At 45.9% G+C, this 21,190-nt stretch overlaps 1 protein-coding gene across 3 annotated transcripts in view; it reads right to left on the bottom strand.

Moving 5' to 3' along the window:
- Positions 1 to 21,190, bottom strand: part of TTBK1 (tau tubulin kinase 1) — a 1,457,642-nt gene that overhangs the window by 384,921 nt on the left and 1,051,531 nt on the right. For all 3 annotated transcript variants that reach the window (XM_069608875.1, XM_069608874.1, XM_069608876.1), the window contains one exon: positions 17,180 to 17,738. In XM_069608875.1, coding sequence (XP_069464976.1) covers positions 17,180 to 17,738 — 559 coding nt within the window. The remainder of the gene's footprint in view (positions 1 to 17,179; positions 17,739 to 21,190) is intronic.

Raw genomic sequence — 21,190 nt, forward strand, 5'->3', positions numbered from 1 at the left:
TCATGAAGGCGAGTAGGTATGTGTGCATCTAGACCGATTTGATCGAGGGGTATAGCTGCATTCTGTTTGTTGGTGTAGAGGAGAGAGTGAGCATATTGGTATGTATGAGTGTCTGTGCAGATTGATTGGAGACCCCTGTTTTTGATTTCCTTCCACTGTTAGCTGAGCTGACCGTGTCTATCCTGAAGGAGAATTGCTTCTCAGAGAGAATTTCTTTATCAGGTTCCTTGCCTGCTTCAGAGCGTCATCCCATAAGGTGGGACAGAGTCATCTGTTTCAGAAGCTTGGTTATAAGTGAAGGTTGGTCCATTTTCTGGGTCCTGGGTAATAGTTTGCGCCAGGTCGGTGGGTAATCCTGTCAACGTTCATGGTTTGAATTGTGGAATTGTATCGCATTATTGTCCCCTCTGGGAGCTGCGAGAGCTCCCCAGATCGGAGGGGGTGGAGCGGATTGGAGTGCGTGGAGCGGACTGGAGTGCATAGAATTGCGCGACTTACATGGAATGGTTTGGAATGCAGGGAACGTTTGAAGAGCATGTAACCCACCATATAACATCACCATGCTTACTCTCTTCCTTACACCACCATTCAACTAGAACACAGAGATACTATGACACCATTCGGTATAGCTGTTCTCATATCAACATCTGCCTCATACTCCCCATCACTCTAACTAAATACTGCTGGTTACACACACCCCCAGCCAGGCGTTCTCCTCAGGCCTAACGCAGCCACAATCGGACTGGATAAATCCTGCCAGAACAAACACATACCCTTGATCGCTCAACCATCACATCTACCGCTACGAAGCAGCTATTACACAAATACAACACCAGCTGCACACATATCCGGTGCTCACACGCACCTTTGACTCTCTCTATTCTCTCTACTGACCTGAACTTCGGTTCCCAAGGGCGTTCAACCTACCAGCGCCTTCAGACCATACCAATGGTATATAAGGCGCTATATAAATTGAAAGTAACATAACAACATCAAAAGGTACACGTTTACTTTTCATTTTCAATCAGGCAGTTATAACAGTAGTTTCTTCCCGTGTTAGTACGTGCACTACTGGTCCATGGAGTTGTGTGAGTGAAAATAGGAGCACAAGGTTCTGTGTCTGTTTCCACTTTTTTGTTGGCAGTATTTTTACCCCCTATTTAAATTTTTGGGGAGTATTTGTCTATTCATAGGGAGTAAAAGTGGCAGATACACCCCTTCTATGTAGGAATGTGAGACATAGTGCCATGGGAAGACAATCCTTTCTCGTTTTGTTTGATTTAATTCGAGCAATCAAAGCCATTCCTACCTAACTTAAGACCACTGTCCAGGAGGTTTGAGCAAGGCTCCACCAGACAACAGCTATTTAATCTTAAATTCTCTTAGCAAAGCAAGGTGATTGTGCCCGGTTTTGAGAAGACTCACTCTATTGCTTTTCTCATCCTCTATAGCTCCTGAGCCGTGGTGCCTGAGGCAGCTCTTACTAGTCGGCACATATAATAAGTAACTCCTGCCTAAGAGGGAGTTGTTCTTTCCCATGAGAAACAGGCTATGGTTGGGTGGGAGGCTTCTCCTTTCTGGGTTTGAGTGACCCTCATCTGTGATTCCCAAGTGGATACCAGCGATTCCGTCAGACCCGACAACCTATCAGACCTAACTAATATCCAACCTACCTCAAACCTGGCCACTGAAGAGAAACTAATGGAATGGAATGTTAATTACTTGGTTCTTCAACCTGGTTATCTCATTAATATTCAATAAACTGTTCAACTACCCCTCTGCAGATATCAGAAATACATTTTCATTAAAAGAAAGTCTTAATTTACACATATGTGTATATTCAATTGATTAGAAGTATAATATTATGTTTGAACCAAAGCAGACGGTCTTGCTTTACTTTATGATTTTGTACAATGAACATCCTCTTTAAGAACAAGTTACTTTCTTACCTGGTAACGTTATTTCGATGGGATGTTCCGACAACATATTCCACATTGAACCCTCCCAACCTGCCCCTCTACAGAATTGCTGATGCGATTGCAGCTTCCGTCTCTGCAAGGCTTTCTGTAGTCATACTGGCAGAAGATTGGTGCCACACGTTCTGGGAAATAAACTACAACTGAGGCTACAGGCGTCGTATTCCACCTCTATGACAGACTCCCAAAGCAATACCAACGTAAGGAGGTGGGAAAAGAATTTAGCATTTTAGAATGCCCAATTAAATTGCAGAATAGAGGACTGCCTTGCCAAAGGCCAAATCTTGCCCATGGATACTATCCAAGGAGTAGTGTTTGACAAAAGTATGGACAGTGGCCCATGTGGCTGCTTCACAAACACCCCTCTGCAGGGCAGTAGAGGCAGCCACACCCCTAGTAGAATGGGCCCGTAAGCCTATCGGAGGGTCCTTACCCGCCAAGTGGTAACATTCAGAAATTGTCAAGATAATCCATCTAGACAAAGTCTGTTTAGTACCAGCTTGTCACAAACGCCTTCCAGCGTATCCTACAAAGAACTGATCGTCCACTCTGACCTGGGACATGCGTGAGATGTAGAAACTTAAAGCTCTCCTCGGATCCAACCTATGGAGCCTCTCGTCTTCCTTACCAGGATGCAAAGCAGGATAGAACGCCGGAAGAATGACCTTCTGGATTAAATGAAATTCACAACTTTCGGAAGAAAAGAAGGACGAACCATAAGGACAACCCTGTCCTTATGGAACACTGCGAAGGGTGGCTTAACGAAAGTGCCTGTAACTCACTCACTCTGCGAGCGGAAGTGACCGCAACTAAAAATACAGTTTTCAAGGTCAACAATCTCAAAGGACAAGAATGTAAAGGCTGAAACGGAGCTCCCATTAGGAATTTTAGAACCAGGTTCAAATCCCAACCGTGCACCTGGAAAGGTGACGGTGGGAACACATTAGTGTGCCCTTTCAGAAACTGAGAAATCAAAGGAATCTTAAAATAAGAACACTCCTCAGATGAGCGCTTAAATATGGTCAGCGCCGCCAGGTAACCTTTAATGGTACCCAGTTGCAGGCCCTTGTGGGCTAACGAAAGCAAAAAAGAAGGAACCACAGGAATGGCACATGAAAAAGCATCCACATTCGTAACCCTGCACCAGTCGCAGAACTTTCTCCAACGGCAACGGTACAGGGCCTTCGTTGCAGGCCTTCTGGCCGAAAGCAACACCTCCATCACGTCTTCAGGGAGGTCCCAATCCTTATACCTCAACCTTTCAGAAGCCAAGCATGAAGGTTGAGAGACTTGACCTCTGGATGGAGAACCTGACCCCCCTCCCGTGAAAGCAGATCATCTCGGTAGGAAAGACGGCGTGGAGGGCAGATGGACATGTCGAGAAGGTCCGGGTACCACGTTCTCCTTGCCCATGCCGGAGCAATGAGGATCATTCGGGAACCGAACTTCCGTAACCTCCGCAGCACTTGCGGAATGACGGGGACTGGAGGAAACGCGTACAGCAATGGGAAGGAACACTCCACTATGAACGCGTCCCCTAAGGCTCCTCTTGGAGGAAATTCCCGCAAGCAGAATCTTTTGCACCTCCGGTTGACACTGGTGGCGAAGAGATCCACTTGTGGGGTTCCCCAAAGGGCGAAGATCTCCAGGAGAATCTCCTGTGCCAGGTCACACTCGTGAGAGACTGTGATCTGCCTGCTCAGAGCGTCTGCCACTGCGTTTTCATCTCCGGCCAAATTAACTACAGAGATCGAAATTACCTGCTGGATGGCCCAGAACCAGAGCTGCATCGCCTCTCTACACAAAGGGAGAGACCCTGCCCCCCCCCTTTTTGTTGAGATAGTGCATGGCCACTGTATTATCAGTCAGAATCAGGGCATTCTTCTGCACAGACGGCAGAAAACCCTTCAGGGGTAGCCTGACGGCCCTCAGCTCCAACAGATTGATATGGTGTCTGGCCTCTGACGGAGACTAATGACCGTTGACTGTTAACTCGTTGGCATGAGCTCCCCATCCCATGAGGGGTGCGTCCGTCACAATTGTCACCTCCGGCGAGGGTAGCCAAAATGGAGCCCCCTTCATCAAATTGCCTTTGACGGATCCTGGGCGACCGAGGGCGGCACCCGAACAGGATCCGACATCCTGCCAGAGGACTGTGACCACTGCATCTTGAGAGCCCACTGCAGAGATCTCATCCGCAGCCTGGCAAATGGCACCAGGAGAATGCAGTATGCCATAAGGCCGAGCAACCTCAAGAACTCGAACGCCGGGAGACGCTGGCATGTTGAAACTTGTTCACCATCTGCAGAATGTGATGAGCCCTCAGGTGGGGAGGACAACACAGCCCCAGGGATGTGTCAAGCACTGCTCCGATGTACTGGAGCCGATTGGTAGGTGTCAAGTGGGACTTCTTTAAGTTGAGGGAGAAGCCCAGCTTGTGAAGGGAGTGGCAGGTGACTGACAGATGATCCAGGACTTGCTCGGGAGAGCGCGTCCTGATCAACCAATCGTCCACGTAGGGGTAGAGGTGAATTCCACCTTTTCCTGAGAAACGCTGCTACCACCACCATGAGCTTGGTGAAGACACTCGGGGCGGAGGTCAATCCGAACGGCAGGAACCGAAACTGAAAGTGCGAGTCGCCAACCGCGAACCTCAGGTACTTCTTGTACTTGGGATGAATCGGCACATGAAAGTAAACGTCCTTGAGGTCGAGAGACACCAACCAGTCCTGAAGTTGAAGGGCCTGGAGGACTTGAGAAAGAGTAACCATCTTGAACTTGTCCTTCCTGAGGAGCTTGTTGAAACCACGCAAGCCCATGATGGGTCTCAATCCCCCCTTTTTTTTTTCGGGATCAAGAAATATGGGGAATACCATCCCTTGTTCCTCTCCGCTACGTTCTATGGTGCCTTTCTCCAGCAGGGATTTGATTTCCTGCGCAAGGAGCGGATCCGGACTCTTGAAAGAGAGATTCTCTGGTGGATTGTCGTGAGGCCTTTGCCGGAAAGGAAGACAGTAGCCGTCGACTATGATCTCCGAAACCCACACATCTGAAGTAATGGCACGCCAATCTACAAGATGCTGCGCCAGCCTTCCCCCAACTGGCGAACCATGGGACATGGCCTCATGACTGAGCTGAAGCAGCTGCGGCAGTGCCTGAGGGCAAAGAGGCAACTGCTCGAGCGGCCTTGGCACCTCGAGTACCCACCTCTGGTACTCCTATGTTGGCCCCTTTGACTGGCGACTCTGCTCGATCTACAAAAGGACGAGTAGTATCGAAAGGAACATCCCCTCCATTGCTGTCCCCTAGGACGAAAAGGTAGAGGTTGGTAGACCGCAGCGCTCAACGACTTTGCTGCAGCCTTTGAGGTCTGCAAACTCTCAAGGCTCTCGTCAGCCTTGCTGCCAAAAAGATGTACACCATCAAACAGCATGTTGAGAAGCCCGGGCTTGTACGTCAGGAGCAAACCCCGACTTCCACAACCACGCAAATCTGCGCATCACGGTGCTCGCCGCCATGGACCGGCTGACACAGTCTGCCATGTCCAGACCCGACTGAACGGATTCACACATGGCATCCTTTCCATCCTGAACGAGGGCAAGAAAACCATTCCGTTCCTCCCCTTCGGGAATATGTTCAGCCGCCAAAGACACAAAATTCCACAGAGTGTGAGTGAAATGTGCTAAGGCACACACAGAGTTGGCTGCCTGTAAAGCCATACCCCCTGAAGAAAACACTTTCTTCGCCCAGCCATCAAAACGTTTGTCGTCCCTATCAGGAGGGAAGGTAGGGTACGACGCCTGCTTTTCCGGAGCCGCAGCCGCCTGCACCACCAAACTCTCCGGAGTGGGGAGCGTCGTCAAGTAGCAGGGGTTGCTACTGGCTGGATGGTATTTTTTCGGCAACAACTTGCTCACTGCCGGGAGACTCTCCGGAGCAGTCCAAGCCGCCGCCACCCTTCTCTGTAAAGCCATATAAAATGGCAGCACCAGGTCAGTGGGTAGACCTTGGTCAAGGATATCTGTCAGGTCATCTTGCAGAAAATCCACTGGTGGCACAGACCACCCCAAGTACTCCGTCACCCTCGACATGAGACGCCGGTATGAAGACTCGGCATGCGTGCCTGGCTCAGGCCTACCGAACTCAACCTCCGGAGAGGTGTCCAGACCACTGGCGTTGTGCAAAGACTGACGCAGGTCTTCCAACTGGCTATGACTAGACAAGAGTTCGTCAGGAACCTCATCAGGAACCAAACCTTCATCAGACCCTTCATCCACCTCAGAGATGTAATCCAGAGGCTGGAATAAATCCCTGGATAAAGGCAGAAGAAAAAGGTTAAAATACCGGCCTCACTGACTTCTTCAGGGCCTTCCTCAGAGTTTCCACCGATGCACGGGGTACCTCCGGTAAAGCCTCCACAAAAGGCGTCAAGGGCTTCGACGGAATCGGCGTCGACGTCGAGCATGGCGCTGATGGCTTGGACACAGGCCTCGAGGGCGGTGCCCCGAGCGTGTCCTTCGACGGCCTTGGCGCTGAAGGGATCGACGACTTCCTCAGAGGCGGAGCCTCGAGAGTGTCCTTCGGCAGACATGGCGCCGATGGCGTCGATGTCTTCTTAGAAGACCTCACAGGTTCCGCCGGTCTCGACGGCTTCGAGGACCGGGACCTGGAGCGGGCATGGCTAGAGCGATCCACTTTGTCCGATCGGGACCTCGAAGGCTCCTGATGATCGCAATGACCACCCGAGCCCGAAGGCGTGTGAGCGGTAGCCCTAGCACGTTCCCTGCCGGCTTCTTTCGAAGGCGCGGACGGAACGGAGCCCTGCGATTGGAAAATCGCCATCATCTCCGTACGAAATGCATCCCATTCCGCAGAAGAGGAATGCTTGTTGGGACAAGCAACCCGCCGTCTGGCGGAGTCCTCGGACGAGGACGGGGAAGGCGACCAGTGACGGCGCTTCCGCGAGTGCCACAAAGAGGCAGAGGAATGGCAGGACCCACTCCGGGACCGAGACCCCCTGGTCGAGAGCCCAGCGGATTTCGACTTTCGGGGTTTGGAAACCCTACCTACAGTCAGCTTCTTCTTCCGCTCCCGCAAGGTTTTCTTCGTTAACGACTGGCAATCGTCACAGTCATCGGTGGCGTGGTCCTCGCCGAGGCACCAGAGGCAGACGTCGTGCGGGTCTGTAAGTGACATCTTGGAACCGCAGTCCCGACACTTCTTGAATCCCGACCGCGGGGAAGAAGAAGACGAAGACATGATATCTTTACATAAAACACCAAGTTCGAAGAACCAGTAGAAGAAACAGAAGAACCAAGTCGCGCCGAGATCTCCGAAGCAAACACGTTCGTGAAAAAATGGAACTGGGGCTACGGGCGTCGTGCGTCCTACTTATAACATCCGCTGATGTCGGCTCGATGGAGGCTCTCGAGGACAGCGTATCGACGTCATTGATGCAGAACGCAGACGCCGAAAATTTTCCGAAGCAGCACAGCTGTGGTGATTACCTGTCATAGATGTGGAATACGTCAGAGGAACCAATCCCTTCGAAAGGTATTTACTCACTCAGCTTTTATGTGGCAATGTTAAACATAGATCAAAAAAAGGATAAGAAACAGTGTAAAAGAAAAGAAAATGCAGATGTCTCTTCAAGCTGCCAGGTTTAATCTGCTATCCCATTATTCAGTGTAGTAACAGTTTAACTGTCATTCTTTCATGAAAAAAGATAGGAAGGGCAAGATATATGTCCATTCTTTCCAGAGTCCTCTAGGGAGGAGGATGGGTAATTTATAAATGGCAATGAGTAACGTCTCCTTCTCCAGCATGGACTCTATATGAATATTTATAAACTGTAGAATACAATAGAAAGCATACCCTTACCCTGGGAAGAAGGCAGAACAGGACAGAATGGAAGCATACCTACAACACATTTTCTTGTCCAAATAATTTTCTTAAGGATGTTTGCCCCACTTGGGTATCTTGTTTCACATCCAAGGCCAGACAATACTGCCCCATATATGTGTGGACCTCAGACACTGGGACATTTCCGAGAGGGGCAGCTTTGTGAGCCGTAGGTATGACAAGTAGATTTTTGTTTACTTTCTGTTAAAAGAGTTGAATACAAGGGACAATTCAACTAGAGATGGATTATTTCAAGGGAGGAAACCCTGTGTTAAAAGAGACAATGAATGAAAAATTGCTTAGATTACCTTGTTTCTTTTGTCTTTTCTAAACAATAGCAGAGGGTCCTTCTAGCATCTAGTCTATGAAGGGATCTTTCTGCTAGAAAGTTGGGATTTAGCAAGAATACTCGAAGAAACATGGATTGAGTGAAATGGAAATCTAAAATAACTTTGGGAAGGAATTTGTGGTGGGCTCTAAGGAGGGCTTTGCTTTTATGGAACAGCCTAAATGGCTTGTGCAAGCATAGCTCCTTAATCTTGCTCACTCTTCTACCAAAATTCTGGCTATTAAAAATGTTGTTTTGCATGTTAAATGCTCTATGTCGGTTTTGTGCATCGATTCCCAAGGATATTCAATAGGTTTATACATTATAACATTCAATTGGCAAGTAGGAAAGGGTCTCCTGATTAGTGGGAAGAATGATACAACACATCTTGCAATTGGCATGACAGGGATGAACACTCTACAATTCAGCATACAGTGTCAATCTCAATGGGAGAAGGGCTCACTAAAAAGTGAGATAGCTATGTAGTGCATATTGCACTATATATAGGCCTCCTCTTTTGCCCGCTTCTGGTCATAAAATGTACCACACGTATTCCCCATACTTTCCTAGTCTAATGGCAGGGCAGGGCATACAGATGGGCAGACCTATCTAAGACCTTCAAGGAACTCCTTACACACTGGTGTGTCAAAAACAAATGGCATAGAGGGTCATTTAGAATATGCAGTAGCATGCAATTAATGCACTTTTAAAGAGGAAAAAGACACACCAGATGCTGACAGACACAAGAGATAAGGCAGTGCCATTTAATGTGGGCATCTAACTTGATGATGACCCTCATGGTGACATCACAGGATGAAGCCTCTCCATTTAAATGTATAGGTTCTGGTAGAGGGCCTCCTACCTTCTCTCTAACAGGTTCAAGTGCCCATGTAACATGAGATCAGAAACCATGCTGCCAGGTTAAGTGTTGACAGGCTGTTGGGAAAGATGTTGCTTTTCAGACAGTCTAGATGGCAGCCACTTGTGAGGGTAGATGGATTGAGAGGTTATTGCATGGGATTGCTTCAATCTGACGGTCACCTTGGGTAAGGGGGGATCAGAGAGACAGCACATAGACACTTCTCTGGGCAGTTTATTAAAAGGGCTTCCTCCTGTCACCTTGTCTTAAAATAAGTGGAGGTGTAGCCTAGGCATTTTTAATGTTAGCTTTAGCAAAGAGATCTACTGGAGGAGTGACCCACCAATGAAACAGATCTGGAACAACCTGTATCATTTGAAGCACACTTGTGCTCTTCTATATACGATATTCTAAAGGAATGTATCTAGTTTTTTTCTCGATTTGGCCCCTCTCTGCATGATCAGATTGTGCTGTTCATCAGAATCAGCAGAGAGTTCGATGTGATGGATTGGGGGACCGCCTTCAGGTCCAGGAGTACAGTCCTCATCTCCAGCATGTTGATGTGTAGAGATTTCTTTTAGGAGAAATACATCGAGGTCATGTGTTGATATCATTCCCATGTGGGAGCCCCATCCTTCCAGAGTGTCATGCACCGTTGATTTGTGGGTGCAGCGCTGGTCTACATACAGGTAACCTCTCCATCCATACGGAAGCCAAAGAGGCTATTTCCTGCATAGGGAACATCTCAAATCTTCTGTTGTGAGTTCATCTTTAACCCTATCAGTCTGGCCCATGATTGTCTCCTCTTACTAAGTTCATGGCAATAGACCTTTGCAGCTAGCTCTGAGACATCCTTGAAACCACTGATTCAATGCAACCTTCTTTTTGATTCCTAGGAAATCCTGTTTATTGTCATCCAGTAAATAAAGGAGTCCTAGCCAGCGATCACCATTATATCTTTCCCGTACGGCAGCTGAGCTGGAGAATCTAAGAGTAGTAGAGGCAGTGTTGCAAGTCTTTTTTACAAGGGTGTCTATCTTTCTGCTTTGCTTTTTCCAAGGGAGAATATTATGAAGATGATGATGATCCCAAAGGTTAATGCTTCTTTGCCACAGCCATCAGTAATGAACCAGCTGGAAGATTCTTTCTCAGGAAGAGACAATCAGTGTTGGGATTTCTGTACTTCTACTCACGTCTTTGTTTTTGCAACATTGCTGCTGGTGTCAAAAAAGTTTCCATTGTTTGTTCTAACATGCCTGGCACTGAAGAAATTATTGAAGGGGTACCGCCATCAGGTGAATAATCAAAAAAAATGATGGAAGCCTCAGAACGAGGGGCTGACATAGGCATGGTCACCTTGATTGCGACTCCCTTGGTGGTTTCCAAGAAAGTTATAAAGCCATCTGTAGGAAATACTCTGCGAGTTCCGAGCCTTACATGAGAAGACATTCCAACCAGTCAACAAAGGCAAATGTTCTCCAGGGTGCGTGGAGACAGAGATGTAGGAGACCTCTATTCGGGCTTGGGAGGGTCTCTGTTCCTAGGATTGGTAGAGGAATGTGACCTCGGCAGTGAAAGACCTCTGGGTGTGGGTCTTCTAAAAATGCCTCTCCTTTTCTTGTTCCTCCGCTGGCAAGGTTAGCATTACTGAGGTTGGAGATGCAGTCTTGTCGCTTGAACTGGCGCTCAGTGTTGAAAGAGGCTTTGGACAGTGGTAAATATTTTAAGTTGCAAGCTATTAGTCAGGCATAAAACGCCCCCTCAAATCTCCACATACACAAAGTACACTTATTTTGTACTCATCAAGAGTCAATTATAACTAGCCAATGGCTAGTTGCAACTGCAAATGTTTAGCCCTGCTATGAACAGCATAGTAGTTGACAGCTCTCTTGATGTCAAAGTTGAAGATAGAAACAAAATTGGTGGGAGATTACCTTAATGATAAATATGTCACAGGGTTATTCTTGACGTTGAAAATTCAGACACAGAAGTTCTTGCCATCAGCTGGTAATGCCATTGTTGGTGCTGGTGATGGCAGCAGTGCTGTGAGTGAACCCTGGGTGTATCAGAAGCTACTAGATCTTACTGCAGTGAAGGAACCCTCACTTCTCTGACTTTTTGTGAGCTGGTGGCTCTATGGAGGGGTCAAGCATCCCAGAACGTTCTGCAAAGGTTTGAAGTGTTCCCAGCCTGATGCCCTCCCAATCCTTAAGGCATTATTTGATATATGTAGCACTCATCTATAGTGTAGAGATTAGGAAGACACACTATGCATACTGTTTGATCATTATATTTCGATTTCCCGCCCCCTTAACCCTATGAGGAGCATGAGTCAAAAAGTGGAGGTATTATGAGATGGAAGGGGTGAGGGACAGCAGGAAGCAGAATAAGGCAGTTTAAAGCACTCTAAGACAAAATATTCAGTAACTAAAGATTACTACACCAGATGTTAAGTGAACTTGCCTAAGTAAGGTGGAATTTACGTTTAGCAGAGAAAAATAGATTGAAAAGCTCTAGCAGTGGCAGATAACCTTGCTCAAAAAGCAGACAAATGAAGTAAGTGCTCAACTGGCCTACATGGCATGATGGGATACCAGTGGAGGCTGCAATCTTAAGGCGACAGATGCACATTTTCACATTTACACTGCTGCTTATTTATTTCCGTATCAATTTTCCATAATACTGGACGCGTTGCACTTTCTTGGAGGTAAAGAGGTAAGATCAGTCTTCCTGTCTTTTGTAGAGGGTTTCATTTTAAACAATTATAAAGTAAAGCTAGAAAGGCAGCTGTGACTTTAAATTATTGCTATGCATATAATAAACTGGATATGCATATATGTGTAAATGAACAGACATTTTAATGAAATTGTAATTAGAAATCCTGCATATAGGCAGAAATATGTGACAATTCTTGAATATTAACAGGGATCCTGTGCTGGAGAAAGGGTAGTAACACAATAGTTGCAGAAGTATAGCAAAGACAATTTCTGCTTCAATGATCGCTAATCTTGCTTCGGACCAAGAAGTCACTGCATCACTCTTATAGATGTTTCAAAAGAACAGCTCAAGTGACTAAGCAAAAAAACAGGTGGCCACGATGACCTTCCTGGATTGTTCATCAATATACGATATCCTCAACCAGAACACCTGACTTTAACATCTCCTCCACATAGGGCGAGTGATGGAAAAAGGCTCTCAAATGGTTAAATTTCAGGACCAATCAGCCCGAGTCAAGATCGGCTGATACTATCAGACTTTAAAACCATCGCTTGTGTCTATATGAGACATCTGTCAACATGCAGCAACAACGTCTCTATTTATTTCATTCATTTATATAGCGCAAACCTTATCAACGAGTGATATATGTAGCGCTGTACAAGGTTAAAAGATATAAAATTTCATAAAAAAATAGAAATAAATAAAACCAACAAGTTCCAAAGTGGAAAATGGGACCTCACCAGCAAGTAATATGGCAATATCGTATTATTTAATGGCATTTCAACTATCGTGATCTGCTAAATCTCTTACTCACTTTTCTGCTAGGTGAGTAAAAATCTTGCTGAGAGCGAGTAAGAACACATGGTGGGTATAAACAATTAGGAATCTATGCTGGGACTAGACATAGTTCTTCCCAGAATAGGCGGCCAGAATAGGCGGTCCACGTCCTTCAGCGCCAAACTGCCTTCTGATGAAAGTTGTGCTTTAACTAACTTTGACCATTCCTCAAGGCCCCATCAATGCATTTCATCTAAAATTTCAGTTGGTCCTGCACTTGAAGTTAAAATAAGTTAAAATAAACACTCATGACAATTTCTAAAGGCAGCAAACTTGCAGTACCTCAGAAGCACTCACTTCTATTAGTGTTCATTCCTGGCCTACGGACCACTTCCCGCCACTGCCCCCTGCTTCCACCTTGCTGCCAGCCCTTACAGTTTTCTCTAAAAACCATTACCCTTAGAAATGCATGCTCCAAATCCATGGTGTAATTTTGATCCAAAACAGAATTTCATCATGAGATTCATGATGAATGGAGAGGGGAGGTTGAGTAAGGGAACTGCCACAATTCCCTACTAGCCCGTGGTATTTTCACAAACCTTTACTCACCTCTTTAGTGCATTTGGAGAGAACAATCGGCTTTTGGATGTGTGCTGAACAGCGCAGTTCTTCCTCCTTTGATTTACTTTCTTCTAACTCCATAGCTCTTGGTCAATCCATGCACACTACATTTCCCATGTAAATGGTAGCACCTTCCAATCCATTCCTGTGCCTTATCTCTGTGCCAGCTCTCCTTATAGTCCCATGTCTATGCGCCAACCTTGTCCAGTCCATGTCTTTATGCTCCACCACCTCCATGCCTTGTTTCTCTTGTTGTTACTATCCCCCACCTCACACAGTCCATGTATGTACATGTGCCCCACCACTTCACTGCACCTACACCCATTACAAATCTCTGTGACACTTCCACTTATATAGCTCTGGTGCTGCTCCCGTTGGGGGCAATCAGTAAGAGTCTCTTCATTTTGAGAACTACATGATAAGTATTCATTTGAAGCAGTGGCTTTGATTGTTAACGCAATTAAAAGTCGGAAATGATGTGTTCCTGTTGGACAGCAGGACACGTGGCACCACGCAAGCTGTCCCGCACCCACAAAGCGGGGCATGACTTAAGATGCCAAATACCACACTGACCCCGACCGTGCCCACTTCTCCCCACTCAAATTGTAAAACCATCTTACTGAGTCTTCACTTTTTTATACAGATACTGAGGTGCCATGGCTTAGAAAGGAGCATAGCAAAGGGAAACTGGAATGGAAGCACTGCACATGCCTTCAAAAGCCACAACCCTAGCACACTAGCTAAATCCACTGGTGTTGCTCGTGGTCACTCATCTGCCTCTCAAGTGCCCACAGTTGCAGAGCCCCTGCACCATTCGTAAGGTGCAAGGGCTGCCGTAGGGTCTACAGGTGGCCCAACCATGCGGCACGTCCAGTGCACTGTTCACTGCTTACCTAAAAAATTAAAGAAATGACTGAGCGCATGCCCCTCGCTATCCATGCAGCCAACAAGAAAAAGACACTCTGGGATCTAGTCTTTCAGAAGGTCATAGTGGCACACTAAAAAATGATCACACTTATTTAGAGTTAAGTCTGGAAAATCTTATAACCCACTTCTCAAGTATGTTCTACCCCTAGAATTGCTAGCGTCCCACTGAAAGCCAAAAACAAATAGGCAATATCAATCTCTCTGTTATGTTCTTTGTGTTTGCATGGTAGATGTGTAATGCTAGTACAAACCCAGCACAGTGAAATTCCTCTTGGGTTTAGTTTTGTTTGCATAAAGATCAAACATTAGTGGAGGTATTCTTGCTCCCACCTGAAGAACACAACTGTACACCAAGATGTGTGGCTTGGATGGCCTGTGCAGGGCACGATTCAATCCAAACCAATCAACAGAAAACTGTTTGTTATCTACAATCAGGCCAATGGGTAGCAATGCAGATGCTGTAACAGGAATACAAGGCACAAACAACTTTCCACACTCAGTACATCCTTCTTCCAAAATGGTTACTCAGCCAGACAAACTGATAGGGAATTTAACGTGCATTGAAAATACTCACAGACAACCCATGACAGCACAGACAGAGGAAATACAGAACGAATACCCTTGGTTGTCACCTATCATCCAGCACTAATAAAACTGAATAGAGTTGTTGTGGATCTACAACCAATGTTTAGCAGGGCTGATGAGCTGAGACACATTTTTAAAGACACGTCCTTAATTGCATTCAAACAACCAAGAAACCTAGCACGGTCATTGGCCAGAAGTGCATTCTCACTAGATCAAGAACAAAGAAGACTGTACCCATGCAGGTTGAGGAGATGCAAAACATGCCAACACATCTGCACCGAATCTACCGTAATAATCCCATTTAATCAAACAAGATACTTACAAGAGACTGCAACTGCAGATCTTCCAATTCTGTTTACCTCACTCCATGCAAGGATGAGCCAACATAGATACACTATCTTCAACCACGAAACAGAAACATCAGTGGGCCCCCACTTCACACAGGATGGACACACACTGCAAGACCTGTCATAAGATTTGAATACGGATATAGGTTTTGGGGCACACTATGGGCATCTTTGAACCCAGACATCTTGGGTGTCTAGGATAAAATGATTGGCGCCTATTCTTGATCATGAGACACACTGAGATAAAAGCAAACATTGCACCATTCAGAAATGATAACTCGTTGTGTTGTCATGCACTCCAGGGATCCATTGTGAAACCACTACACCAATAAAATCATGCCAACATAATTTGCAGTGGTGTATACCAGCCTGTTATCCTAACCAGCTATGTTGTACTCACTGCCCTGACACTACACAAAAGCAGCAAAACACATGTTAATTCTCTATGGGAAGCAAATGTAAAACACACCACATCTCTCCAACTGGGGCACACCTTCAGATTACCTGTGACTAATTTCGAGAACACATTGCCTTCAATAGAATGTGTGAATAAGAATTGCTTTCTTAAAATACATCTATCAGCATTATCTAGAATAGGGAAATTAGTTTGTGGATACTGCTAATGTGAACTCCCTGAGACATGTTTTATGGCCCTGTGGATAAAGCAGCCATCCCAGGCCTGCATTCCATGCATACCATTCCTTAATGAACTTTAAACTGATAATTCTATTTTATTCACTATAGAAATTAATTTTCCAGCATGGTCCACCTCTGCATAATACTTCCAGTTGGTATAATAAAAAGAATCAAAATCTGCTTTTTGTGTGATTTCAAAACTGGACTAAGATGGCGTCAAACCTTTCTTGCTCTTATTAATTTGGTAACATTAAAATAATTCTCTTGAATAATGTGTTTGAAAATCTCACACACAAGCATAGATATTCAAAGTTTATGAATGTTGTTAAAGATACCATAATGGAGAAATAGGTAGTGTTCGAACAGTGAGGCTTTACACCTATGGAATGAGACTGCTCAAAGGCATGAGGTTCATACCTAAGTAGTGGGGCTCAAAGTGTACAACCAGGCACGCCAAAGGGAAAATACAACACAGTAGCTCATAAAGGAATAAACAACCTGTCCCCATGTCCCAGGGTCTTAACAAAAAGTACATACCTGTATGTAAGGTCCTTATTGCGAATGTAAACTACATGAACATACACAGTTGATAAGCGTTTTAAATGGTTTTCGACATTATTCAGCAGTGCTGGTGATTGGTCATGCTCACTTCTATATGGGAGCAAACTTTTGTAACACAGATCTCTTGGTTCAAAGGACCATTAACCTGTGATCTTGTGAGCCCAGTCATGAACACACCGTTTTCAAGTTTCACTTCATTCACAATGTCCCAAACAAGCAACCGTTCATATCAGTCATCTTTATTTTGTTGTCTTCCATCATGCCGCTCAAGAACGTTGGTGGCACTAGTTTGGGGACCTAGTGAGCATTGTTGCTGCAATAACCTAGGTGACTCTTGGCTGCAATTGCGCATGACTGTTTGGGGGAGTGGAGGCTGTGTGTGTGCGTGACCATCCTGCTCATACCTGAATCCATTTTGGTTGACCCAGCTCATACGTAAAATCAATTTTGGCTGACCTGATAAATGAAGATATCAATCTAACCTTTCTGGAATTCACAGTCCTTTCCTTTTGGCTTAAACATAAAAAAAGAATCCCCCACAGAAACAGAAAAGGGACTTGTGTGCTAAAGGGGGTCAGCTATAGTTGCCTCACCAGCATAGGGAGTCAAACTTTGAACAGAAAGTATACCCTGAATGGAAAATACTTTAAAGGTTAAAATGCCAATTTAAATAAATTGGAAATTAGGTAATGTATGAAGTTTTAGACCTAATAGGATAAGAAACCTCTGTTAGTAAGAGATTCCAATTTCATTTGGTCTCTTCCACCACAGGACAGGGCTCCATGCCACTAAACCTGAACAAAAATCATCTCAGTGTGCACTGTTTATTTGTTTAATTGTTTCTCCCACAGCAATGGTGAATTTAGAAAACTACTCCCTCACCAATACTTTGTGAATAGTGCAGGATCACATGCTTGGACGGGTGGTGGTGATGATTTCTTACCTGTCTCTGTGGGCCAGTGGGATCCGACTCCCGTCGGCGCTGCCGGATCGCTGGTGCTGAATGTGACGGGGATTGCCCTGGGCTTCCAGGTTGCAGTTCATGCCTGCCATCAGATGCAGAGGTGCAGAAGGCTTCGTGTCTATGTAAGCAGTCCTCCTCTGTCACGGTCTGCATGCCCCTAGGCCGCCCATCATGAACCTTTGGTCGCACAGAGGCTTCGGCCCCATGTCGCCTGTGCTCATCGCCCTCCTCTATGGGCCGCAGTTCCTCCGGCTCATCGTCTGTCGTTCCAGAAGTACTGGGCTCGGCCCCTGGATGGAAGTCCTTCAGCTCTGTCTCTTTGTCAATAATTACCCATTCTTTGCTGTCAAAGTCCTCCTCCTCTGCCAGTGGCACCGATCGGAAGGCATTACTAAGGGCCTCATGCTCCACAGAGGCAGAAACGTCCATCCTGCCGCTAGCCTGCCGATCTGCTTGGCCAGTATCTATAGATAGCATTTGGGCCGGTTGGGATGAACATGCTTGGCGTGAGGGGGACCCTGGCAGATCCATCCGAGATCTGAAAAGCAGACACAAAATTGTCAGAACCCAGTTTACCAGAGATCAATTTATTGTGAGAGAAAACTGCATTACCATTTAAAGAGCAACAATTAAAGACCAGTAACTCAAACGCATCATTGCCTTGAACTACAATTTGTTTTTCATTTTGAGAACTTTCCCAGTCCTAATAGACACCCTACTGAATCTATCTAAGACCTATTCAGCCGAACCCAAAAACACTCACAGGGGTATTCCTACTTACCTCTGTGGGATAATGTGGCTGTCTGACACTGAATGTGTCAAAGGGTGTATGGATTATCCTCCTAAAAGCCATAGACCACAACTGAAGTTTTGTTGACACTCACTTCATAACTCTATCATACTCATACGAATTTGTCATCAGGTTTGACTGATCCTGCTCCATCCCTTCTGAATCGATTCATACTCCACATCCCATACATCTCCCTATAATGTTATCTTGTTGCTTCTCAATTCAACGTCTACAACCTCTTACTGGGTAGATTCTATTCTGCATATACTGCAGCTAAAAACATTTACCAAACTTCCCACATACACACATTTAACCAATCCTTGTGCTGGCAGACTTACATTCATCATAATTTCCCACAGACTCTTTACATTCAGCTGCAAAATCCTCTCCTGATGATATTCCCATTTCTGCTCCCACTGCACAACTGCTCCACACCACCTCCTTTATCCCCATCTCCACCATTTATCATAACTCTTGCCTCAGGGTTAAAATAATTACTTACCTTAACAAGAGTGTGACACCATAGGTATAATTTAACAATACAAATACTTGGAAACATGCTGCACCATCACAGGGTTGAGATTGTAGCATTCTTGATATTGATATTTTATTTCTATCGTGCTTGCACACAAGTGTTTCAGAGCGCGACAAGGCAAGGGAGGGAAACAGGGGAAAACAAAACAACAATCTTACTAGGCCCAGTGACATTGAGAATGCCCAAGTGCATGGTTGGGGGGGGGGGGTGCATGGACAGGGGGGAGAAGTGGAGAGAGCGGAGCAAAGGAGAAACAGATAAATAATAATAAATAAATAAATAATAAAGGCAACAAACAGTGGTAGTGCAGCCAGCAATAGGCAAGTGCTTAAGGCAGCAGCAGGGTAGGTCTGAAAAGTGCAGGAAGAAAAAAGGGGTGGAGGCTGTATGGGTACAGATACACACCCCAGTGCAAGGGGTGGCCCGGAGGCAGTGCGGGAGGGTGGCAGGGTGAGCGGGTACCTGGACCAAAGGACAAGGGTGGCCAGGTGCACGGTGCCAAGAGAGAACAGATCAGCAGGGGAGAGGGGGAGCAAAGGCAGAAGCAAAGATTAAGGTCTTGAGGTGCTTCCAGAACCGGATATGGTTCTCCTCAAGTTTTAGAGTGGCAGGGAGGCTGTTCCCGAGGGAGGCCCCAGCCGAAGATGGAGATCTATCCCCAGCTTGTTTCTTTGGAAAACAACTGACCCTGATGGAGTTAGAGGCAGAGGAGCAAAGAGCTCAAGAGTGGAGGCATTTGCAGATGGATAGCTGAAGGTATTTTGAACCCAGGCCCCAGAAAGCCTTGTGGACAATGCAGAGGGTTTTGAATGTAATCCTTGCATCCACTGGGAGCCAATGGAGAGATTTCGGAGCTGGAGAGATACGATCCCAGGGCTTGAGGCCAACGACAAGTCTTGCAGTCCTGTTCTGGATTAGTTGCAGAGGGCAGAGCGTAGACGCAGGTAGATTTAGAAAGAGGCTGTTACGATAGTCCAACCTAGAGAGAACCAGAGCTTGGGAGACCATGAGCTTCTGGGGTTAGGAGAGGAAAGGCAGAGTACCTATGAGGAGGTGGAGTAGGAAGTTTGACTTTTTAGAGACATCAGAGATGTGGGCGGAGAAGGAAAGTGTGGAGTCAAAGATGACAGCAAGATTCTAAGCCTCGCAGGTGGGGGTAGGAGGAGGGCCAACGGAGGCCGGCCAAAAAGTGAGGGGAAAGGATGGTGAAGGTGTGCCGATGCGGAGGATCTCTGTCTTGCTGGCATTCAGACAAAGATCATTGGCGGCACACCAATCTTGAATGGCAGTTAGGCAATCAGAGATGAGAGAGGGAGACGAGGTGGCTGAGGGCAGCCTGAAAATGAGTTGAGCGTCGTCAGTGTAGAACTGGAAATTTGAGCAGAAAATGGCAATGCAGTGGGGCGAGAGTTGCCAGGTATTGGTTGAAAAGCCAGGGCGAGAGGTTCGACCCCTGGGGAACACCACAGGTAGAGAGGAAGATAGATGATAGGAAGGACCCAAGTTGGACTCAGCGTAATATTGTCATGTTTAGACATTGTTAGGTTCAGTATGGTATTACCCCTGTGATGCTGATGTCACGATTGATAGGACCATGCCTCATAAACTGCACGTCTCTGGACAAGTCACATGACAAGACCACTGGACAGTCAAGTGACGCAGATGTGATTGGACAACAAGTACAGAAGCGACAAGTACATGTACTATGGTGATCACAGCGCCCCGGGCCATGAAGGGTACCATCTGCCCTACCTATGAAGAAGGCCATTCAAACACAGGACAGTAGCACTGAAGAATGTGGCCTAAGACGACCCATTAAGTTTAACAATACGAAAAGTAAATATTAAACAGTGAACTCTGTATGATCCGAGGTCCGCACACTCTGATTTAGGTCTGAGAACTTAGAATACTGCCATGAACACTTGGGAACTAGTACGAGCCACTGGTGCCTTGATTATCACGCCTCACTATGATTTTGGCATATAATCTGAAACCAATGCTATGTGAAACATGATCGAAGGATAACCCCCTTAATGAAGAAATTGAGAAACACAAAGGTGCACCTGCACAGATTCCGATTTTGATGAAGATGTCAGTATCCAGATATGAAATAAACTTCAGCCGAATAGAAGCGAGACCAAGGAACAACAGATTGGTTGCTTCTAAAGGCAACAATACTGGGGAGTGTACATGTATCTATAGAAAACCAGAACTTTTGCAAAGAAACTTTGTCAAGACAAAGTGTCATTATCTTGCTCCAGAACAGACAACAAGATCCACACATATGCTGTTTCCAAGAGGCTGGTTTTCAGATGTCTGCAAGATGGATGTTATCCACAAGTTCTACAGTTACAGACTTATCTAGCTCATAACGATGCCTCAAGTACCCTGGGGAGGATGGTTGCTCTTTTGGTAAGAGAATCTGATCCAAGAGATTATCAGAGATACCTTACTTTTCAGCTGTCCATTTGACACCAGATCCCTAAGTTACAGTCAGAAGTTACTGGTATTTACAGAGTAGAAACGAAGCTAATGATGATAGAGCACTGTACAAAGGGTACACCGTCCTTTCATCGCGGGATTAACCCTCGCTGGGCTTTTCTCTGTGGAAATTCTAACAGAAAAAAAAACTCATTGAATTTTTGGGCGGGCTACAAATAAATAT

Source organism: Ambystoma mexicanum, chromosome 4q (genome assembly GCF_040938575.1).
Source record: "Ambystoma mexicanum isolate Mex_15411 chromosome 4q, UKY_AmexF1_1, whole genome shotgun sequence".
In the NCBI taxonomy this organism is placed as follows: domain Eukaryota; kingdom Metazoa; phylum Chordata; class Amphibia; order Caudata; family Ambystomatidae; genus Ambystoma; species Ambystoma mexicanum.